Source organism: Triticum aestivum, chromosome 2D, assembly GCF_018294505.1.
Source record: "Triticum aestivum cultivar Chinese Spring chromosome 2D, IWGSC CS RefSeq v2.1, whole genome shotgun sequence".
NCBI lineage: Eukaryota > Viridiplantae > Streptophyta > Magnoliopsida > Poales > Poaceae > Triticum > Triticum aestivum.
The window spans coordinates 312,142,919-312,151,664 of NC_057799.1; the positions used below are offsets into that span (position 1 = coordinate 312,142,919).

The following is an 8,746-nucleotide window of genomic DNA, read 5'->3' on the forward strand; positions in this document are numbered from 1 at the left end:
TGTCAAATCTTTTATTTTCCATTTCTTCTCGCAAACATGCTCTGAATTGTAGGCCTTGATGACAAATCCTCCAGTCCTGTTGTCATAGCTAGCCTTAAGCAGCCAAGGGCAGCCTGCAGTACACACTGCCTCCAATCTTATCTTATCTTATCATTCTTCAGCTTCTTGATCTGCACTCTGTTTCTTATTGAATATGCAGTAAGTAAGAGCTTTCCTCAGCTAAACCACATCAGCAAAGACCATCCCCACTTTAAAAACAGGGGATTTCATGTCCACCTTGGAATTGAAAGCTTTGAACTTGTACTTAAGTTGCTCTTGTTCTTCAGTGGAGATGTCAAGATCTTCATCTTCAAGTAGATAGTTAGGCTCAACCTCTTCCTCCTCTTGCTGAGCTTGTTCATTAACATCAAAGTCAATGTTGTCTTCATGAAGATCATCATCACCATCATCTATGTCATAGTCACTGTCACTGAAATCTGAATCTGATAGCACTGTATCTTCACACTGCAAATTAGCCTGTGCAACATAACTAAGCAAGTTATATTCAGACTGAAAATCCGATGCAACCTCTGAAAAGGGACATTCAACATTGACTAAAATGAGGCTGTGAGATGATGTTGCACTGGCTACAAGAACATTTGAGATGGCCATTGTGTCAGGGCTCTGAAATGATGGCACTATCAAATCTTCCCTAAAGTTACTGATGAAATCTGAATGGTCCACCATGATTACAAGCACTTTATGCTTAGCACTTTCTCTGATCATTTGCTGCACATCCTCATCACCTCTAATTCTCACCATCCCATCTGAAATTGGTTTACCAGGTCTTGGCCAGTAAATTATGTGCTCATTGATAGGATATCCCAGCCATTTTAGATGCTCTTCAATGACTGCATATGAGAATGAACCAGCATCAACATAATCAATCACCTCCACAGATGGATTGTAATACTCCATGCTATTTGTTGGTCCATAGAAAAGTCCACCATGCTCAAGTTCTAGTGTAAAGAAAGGAGTATCCACACTCTGTCCCATTGCTGAATCACACACTGCAGCCACATAGAGCAGAATATAAGCACAAACATCAACATAACAAGTATAGAGCAGAATATAAGCACAAATTCAGTTAACTGCATCTTGTAAACTACATGCAAAAATTCAGTTAACTACCTCTTGCAGATTTATCGAACAAATCTAGTACAACAAAGATATGCACCCCTCAAAAGATCAAAATCAACTACAACAATATAGCTAACTGACGAAAATTCAGTTACTGCATCTTGAAACTGCAGTTAATTAACTAGAATTTTCAGTTAACTGCATCTTGCAGATTAACTGAACAAATCAAGTCAACAATTGGTTATTTATGTTACAGTCATGATCTGTTAACTATTCCACACACTTTGCAATGACTACCTTGCGGACTAAATCCATAGCAGCACATGAACCCTAAACTTTTACCTAAAATAGAAATACCTAAACCCTAGACTAAAATCTGCCCCCAAAATCAGTTCTTTACGCCACTGGAAGAACAATAGGCAATAAGTACCACTGGATGTACATGAATCGCTCTCAAAACAGACTGATTCGTCGGTGCTACGTGCGACAAAGGAGGAGAAGCAAAGCGGAGGAGGATGGACAGAGTTGATGATGAACACACACCGTAATCAGGCGGGAAGACACCGTGCGGCCTAACTTGATGGACGGAAGCATTCGGCTGCACACCGCCGGTGAGCTCCGACGATGTCGCCATGGTGGCTGACGTCAGCCCGCAGCCAGCTCAGCCTCCAGCGGCAGCAGCTCCAACGGTGGGAGAGGCAAAGACGAGGGAACAGGAGATACAATGATTGACCGGGGGAGACAACATTTATTCAGGTGTTTTCTATTCCACTTGGTGGTGCACTGCGTGTGTATACAGGGCAAAGGCAGGGGCCTAACTGCAAAATGCGGCGCGCTGACTAGCTAGTCCACTTGGCATCCACTAGGCGAGCTGTGATTGGCCGAGGACTAAACTTGCACCTCCATGACAAGTTTAGGGACGAAATAATTCACTTTTGCAAGTAAAAGGACTAAACCATCACATGCTGTGCAAGTATAAGGACCTGGGATGTTATTACCTCGTTTAAAATATATGCGTGCAACGTTGGTTGACGACGTCCCGCATTTATATTCATGGACTGGTCCTGTTCATGAAGGGATGCGAGAAGAAATTTACGTACCGCCCTTGAAGATGCCTTGAATTGGTTGCGGACACAAACGGATGCTCTGTGCAAAGCTTTCGCATGGGGTTTCCGTTGCCATGGCGGCAAACCAAAAGAAAAACAGGGAAACGTTAATTTAATTATCAAAAAGTAAAAAGAACAGGGAACGTTTATACTATTGCTGAGGGGAAAAGTCGCCACCGCGAGAATAGCTTCAAAAAAAAAGTCGGTACCGCGAGAGTGCAGGGGAGAGCTCCGCATGGCCGGATCCAGTGCGGTCGCGTGTCACACCTCCGAGCCGGCCGCTTTTCCAGAGACACCGTCATGAGATGTTTTCTTAAACCAACGACTGGTGGACCAGGTATGGTCGGACCCATCTGTAGGTGGGTGCTACGGGAGGTGGATGGGTTGGAATAGGAGGCCCCGCTCCGCCCCGGCCACAGCTAAGGGGATCCAGGCTGGCTACACCCAAAGGCGGGCTTTGTACCCTATTATCCCTCGTCACCACACCTTCCCCATCGTCTCTCCAGAACATCAACCTTTTCTTGCTCCGCCATCGCCGTTGCAAAGAAACAGAACCAAGATACAGAGGCCAGCCACGGCCGAGAAGAACAAGAAGATACAAAGGACGAGGTGGCCGTAGTGAGAGTGGAAGCAGGGCCTTGAGATGGACCCGTGCCCGTTCGTGCGGGTGCTGGTCGGCAACCTGGCCCTCAAAATGCCGGTCGCCCCGCGCCCCGCCGGCGCCGGCGCCGGCGTGCACCCCACCACCTCGCCGTGCTACTGCACGATCCGGCTCAACAAGCTGCCGCTTCAGACTGCCGCGGCCCCGCTGCTGCCCTCGGACGACATGACGCAGGGTCCCGCCGAGACGGGCGCACTGGCGGCCGCCTTCCACCTCTCCAAGGCCGACCTCGACCGCGTCACGGCCAAGCCGTCCCTGTTCGTCGCCCGATCCGCGATGCTCAAGGTTGCCGTGTACGCCGGGCGGCGGGGCACCACTTGCGGGGTCAACTCCGGCCGGCTGCTCGGGAAGGTGGTCATCCCGCTGGACCTCAAGACCGCGGTGGGGAAGCCCATCGTGTTCCACAGCGGCTGGCTCTCCATCAACAAGCGCGGCCGTAAGGCCTCTGCCGTCTCCGGCTCCGCGCAGCTTAACCTCACCGTTCGCGCCGAGCCCGACCCGCGCTTCGTGTTCCAGTTCGATGGCGAGCCTGAGTGCAGCCCGCAGGTGCTCCAGGTGCAGGGCGGCATGATGCAGCCCATGTTCACCTGCAAGTTCTCCTGTCGCAGCAACAGCGACCTCCGCTCTCGGTGAGTCATCGTCGTCATGCTGAACAATTCAACTTCATCAATTCCCAAACAAATGTTGTTTTGTTCTGACGGAATTCCTCAAAATTTCGGTGTTCCAGATCAATGCACTCCGATCCGGGGAGTGGCAGCCGCAACTGGCTGATGTCCTTCGGTTCCGACCGCGAGCGCGCAGGGAAGGAGCGGAAGGGATGGTCGGTGACGGTGCACGACCTGTCGGGTTCGCCAGTGGCACTGGCGTCCATGGTTACGCCGTTTGTGGCGTCCCCCGGTTACGACCGCGTGAGCCGGTCCAACCCGGGCGCGTGGCTTGTACTCCGGCCCGGCGACGGCACTTGGAAGCCGTGGGGCCGCCTGGAATGCTGGCGCGAGCGTGGCGCTGGCGCGGCCGGCGACAGCCTCGGGTACCGGTTCGAGCTCCTGATTCCTGACCCAACCGGAATGGGCGTCGGCGTCTCTGTCGCCGAGTCCAACGTCCCTTCCTCCCGCGGGGGGCGCTTCGTCATCGACCTGACGGCGGCGCAGCCCTTCGGCCGGAGCGGGTCGCCTGGGTGCAGCCCGCGCGGGAGTGGTGATTTCAGCGGCGGGTACGGTCTCTGGCCCTTCGGGAGCTACCGCGGGTTCGTGATGTCTGCGGCAGTGCAGGGCGAAGGGCGGTGCAGCCGGCCGACGGTGGAGGTGGGGGTGCCGCACGTCGGGTGCGCGGAGGACGCGGCGGCGTTCGTGGCGCTGGCGGCAGCCGTGGACCTGAGCATGGACGCGTGCAGGCTCTTCTCGCACCGCCTCCGCAGGGAGCTCTCCGGCACCCGCTCCGACCTACTGCGGTGAGGAGACCCACCCAGCGGCAAATGCGATCACAAACTGTACAGCGGTGGTGGCGAGATCGAGGGAGGCGATGGTGGTGGTTCAGGTCTCTTGTTTTTTTTCCGTGGAAGATCGACTGTCCGTTTTTTGGGTTCGCTTCTCGTGATTTTTGGTGGGGGTGTTCTTGTTTTAAAATCCGTCACTAGTAGTAGTTTTTTCGGAATCAATAACTCCCGAACGTGCCAGGTTTTAGCAAATCACTCCGAACGCATTTGTTGCCGTCCATCGTGGTGCACAAATTTTAAAGCTCTGGAGCTTGACAGGTCAGCAACCAAAGTCGTTCGGGGATTCTTTTGCTCAGCCCGAACGTTTCTTCCTCCCACCGCACGTCTCTCTCCTTATTCATTCTCTTTCCTTATCCACTCCCACCTTCGCCCACAGCCACACCACTCGTTTTACTCGGCTCAAGAGTGAGGAGGACGACGAGCGCCTCGCTGCTCGCCGACGCGAAGCTCTAGGACGGCGCACTACGGGTCCCCGCCGACCGGCTCAAGCGGGGCGAGTGGCCGCGGCGGCCGTCGAGGCAACCTCCGTCTGCGCGTACATTGACTGCTCGACCTGGCGGCCATCATCGAGGCTGGCGCTCTCCGGGTCCGCGCCGACCGACTCAATGGGGCGACGTGGGCGGAGAGCGAGCGCCGCCTGCTTTCCCGCGCCGCCGCAGCGAGCGCGGCCGTCGAGGCCGCCTCCGTCTGCGTGCACCTAGCCGCCGTCCATGGTCACTGTTGGATTGAGGAGGCGCACTACTCGATGACGGGCGTGGCGGTCCTCTGCATCTTCTTCTGCTGCAAGGCTGCAGGGAATCCATGCTCGTCGTTGTTCGCTAGGTGACGCCGCAGCCGCAGGTCGAGCTTGACCACCACGGCGGCGAACTGCAAAAGGCATTTGGATCCTTTTCCACTGCAGGTGGCAACATCCTCCAACCCCCTTCTTTTTTTCATTTTTGTTAGTTTGATTATCTGCAAATTGATGTGCCATGACCCAATAGAGGCACATCCGAGTTTTGTGTTTAGTTTTCTCACCCCAAATTGCATCCCATGACCCAGTAGACTAGTACAGATGACATGCCATGACCCAGTGCAAGTAGATATGTCATGGCAATTTTCACCCCCATTCTGTACCATGGTATTTTTGTGATATGTAGTTTTTGATCTGGTTCAGAACTGGTAGGGATATTCTAGGGCAATTTCCAATATGCAGTGAACGGCAAATTTAGATTGGTTCCACCACAATTTTCCATTTTGTTTTCTTAGGGAGAACCAAATTTTGCCGCGGCAAATTCATACGTTCTGCCATCACTACATGGGAGTTCTTTTTTGCCATGCCGTAGTTTTGCCATCGAGTTTTACATTTCTGTCATAGTTTTGATGTGTCAATCTCATTATTTCTTCGAGCAGATGCATTTTATTTTTGAATTTTTATGTAGCTAGCTGAGTAATGTTATGCCCTATGAAATTCGGTGACTTTCATAACATGCATTTCTGTCACAGCAATCCCATTATTTTTTTGTCACATGGCATATTCTGTCATTTTTCATTTTCCTAGTCTTTTTGTTCATAACTTGGCAAATTCATTAATGATCACATGGCAAATTCAGTTATGGTCAAATGGGAAATATATTAGAAAACTATTTAACATACATGGCAAATTTCTTTTTATAAAGCATGGCAAATTTAGTTCATGGATCATGGCAAATTTTACTAATTCACCATGGCAAATTGTAGTTAGAGACAATAATTCTAAATTGTTATAAAAAAGTTGCCATGGCAAACTATAAAAAGAAAATAATTCTAGGTTAGTTATCAAGAAAGTTGCCATGGCAAAAAATTGTAGATAGAGACAGTAATTCTAAGTTGTTACCAAAAATTTGCCATGGAAAGACAAAAATAATTCTAAGTTGTTATCAGAAAAGTTGCCATGGCAAATTTTAGAGAGACACATAATTCTAAGTTTTTATCAAAAATTTGCCATGGAAAATTTGTAGAGTGATTTTTTGAAGTTGACATCAAAAGGTTGCCATGGCAAATTGTAGGGAGAAATAATTTGAAGTTAGTTATCAAAAAAGTTCCCATGGCAATTTTAAGATGTTAAAAAACATGGCAAGGTTTTAGATGTTAAAAAACATTCCAACTTGCCATGGCAACGTTTTAGATGTTAAAAAACATTCCAACTTGCCATGGCAACGTTATAGATGTTGAAAAACATGGCAAACTTGCCATGGCAACTTAAGATGTTCAAAAATATGGCAAACTTACAGATGTTCAAAAACATGATGCCATTTTAAAATGTTCAAACCCATTTGCAAACTTGCCACGACAAACTAAAGATGTGCAAAAACATGGCAAGCTTTTTTTTATTAAGTTCGTACATAAATATGGCAAACATGGCAAACTTCTTTAACTAAGATGTTAAAAAACATGGCAAACTTGCCATGGCAACTAAAGATGTTCGAAATCATGGCAACCTAATATGCTGAAAAACATGGCAAACTTGCCATGGCAACTAAAATCACTATTTGTTTATAGTTATGTTTTTTCCCACGACAGCTTATATAGCCATGGGTAAACTAACTTTTAAATCCCATGACAATTTTAAATTAACTTGTATAGCCATGGGCAATTAACTTTCAAAGCCCATGGCAAATTCACCATTTTATTGACATGGCAAATATACTTTTATTACCACCACGGCATTGTCTCATTTTTTTTATTTACCATGACAAGTTTTTGTTTCTTATTTTTGGCATGGCAACTTTTATCCTTTATCGCCATGGCATTTTTACTTCTGCATGCATGGCAATTTTTACTTATCATTCATGACAATTTTTACTTCTCATTCTCCATGGCAAATATACCTTCATTTTTTTGCCATGGCAATTTTCAGTTAGTGGAAAAAATGCATAATTTTGCCATGTTTTTTGTGCACCGAATATGCATAAATTTGCCATGTCCTGGAATACGTAAATTTGCCCATGTGACAAGTCTGAAAATTTCATAGTTTTGCCATGTGACCAGGCATGGAACTTGCCATGCTATGAACAAATTCCATAAACTTGCTTTTTTGTGACTAGTACTCCAAAAAATACATTCTACATTTTCCATTATTCAGATTGTAGCATGGCATTTTCCAGTTTATTGGCACGGCAATTTTTACTTTTCTTTTTGTCATGGTAATTATTTTTTGCCATTGTATTTTTGAATTTTTTGCCATGGCAACTTTCCCATGCTTTTGTTAGGAATCAAATATGTTGTAAACCTTGCTATTTGTAAAATTATATCATGGCAAATCATAAAATAGTTGGTCAAACTCGAATGGCACTCTTTGAAATTCTCCCTGGCATTTTTCTGCTTCTAAAGTTGATGACATTTTTTTTGTAGTATAGCAAAAACTAGTCTTTTTATTTGTCACAGAAAAAGTAAACAGAATCTGGGCTTCTTCTTTTGTTGTGCTATTGGGCCTTTTTTTCTTTTTCGTTTTACATGAAAAAGGCCCGGGCCTGGGGAGGGCGTTCGTGAGTTCGATGCTTTCCTCCCGAACGAAAGCGTTCGTGAGGGGGGAGCCCTCGTACCGAACCGTTCGTTCGGCCTGGAGGTCCCCAGACCGAACATTCGGGAGATATCGGCGTCCTTTTTTTTTTAGAAAGCCACTAGTAGTAGTTTTTGTTCTTCTACTAGCTGCTTTTTGAAGTTTTAGAAGAAAACCATCAATCAGCCGTAGGAGCGAGTTTGTGTTGTGTGTGTGTGTTCCGATCGTCCTTCAAGTTTCATTTTTTTTTCTTTTTGCCATGAAAGGAGTGAAGAACCGATGTCGTAATAAAACCTGTTGCAGAATGAAGAGTTTTTTTACCCTCAAAAAGAAAAAGAATGAAGCGTTTTTTTTTTGAAACTGAAGAGCTTCTTTTTGAGTAACTAGTTGTGATGAGTTGTATTGGTAGTAGTAGTATTTTGCGACGAGAAGATTTGTTGAGGTCGACGCAGTGGTTGAAGTGGGGGCATTTGATTTCTTGCCACGATTTACTTTGGAGTTTGACGATTTGCCACTCGTTATTTCGTAATTGCTTTTTTGCCATTCCTTACTTCGGACTTGAAAGATTTGCCCCTGCCCATGGATAAACCCGAGACTGCCCCTGCCTCCACCCCATTCACCACTCACGGGTCACGGATAAGAGACGATGGCGGCGACTACATCACGGGGCGCTCTGCTCCATGTCCGCCGACGGCATGTTTGCTCCATGGCTGACCTCCTACCCATCCTCTGCTGCCTCCCGATTGATGGGTACATGACACGGGAGAGAAGCTCGCTCCCCATCTCCCTCACCCGCCCCCGTGCGGCCGTGCCCCAGCCACCAGCTTCTCGTCGCCGTCAACGCC

At 47.6% G+C, this 8,746-nt stretch overlaps 1 protein-coding gene across 2 annotated transcripts; it reads left to right on the forward strand.

Annotated features, from left to right (window-relative positions):
* Positions 1 to 2,559: 2,559 nt before the first annotated feature.
* Positions 2,560 to 5,602, forward strand: LOC123052897 (uncharacterized). Of its 2 annotated transcripts, XR_006425154.1 has the most exons (3): positions 2,560 to 3,515; positions 3,614 to 4,639; positions 4,758 to 5,602. XR_006425154.1 is itself a non-coding variant. In XM_044476258.1 (2 exons), the coding sequence occupies exons 1-2, from the start codon at positions 2,869 to 2,871 to the stop codon at positions 4,338 to 4,340; spliced, it is 1,374 nt and encodes a 457-aa protein (XP_044332193.1). In that variant the 5' UTR covers positions 2,560 to 2,868; the 3' UTR covers positions 4,341 to 5,602. The 2 variants fall into 2 exon arrangements, 1 of the variants encoding a protein (XP_044332193.1); XM_044476258.1 differs by having other exon boundaries at positions 3,614 to 5,602.
* The last annotated feature ends 3,144 nt before the right edge of the window (positions 5,603 to 8,746 follow it).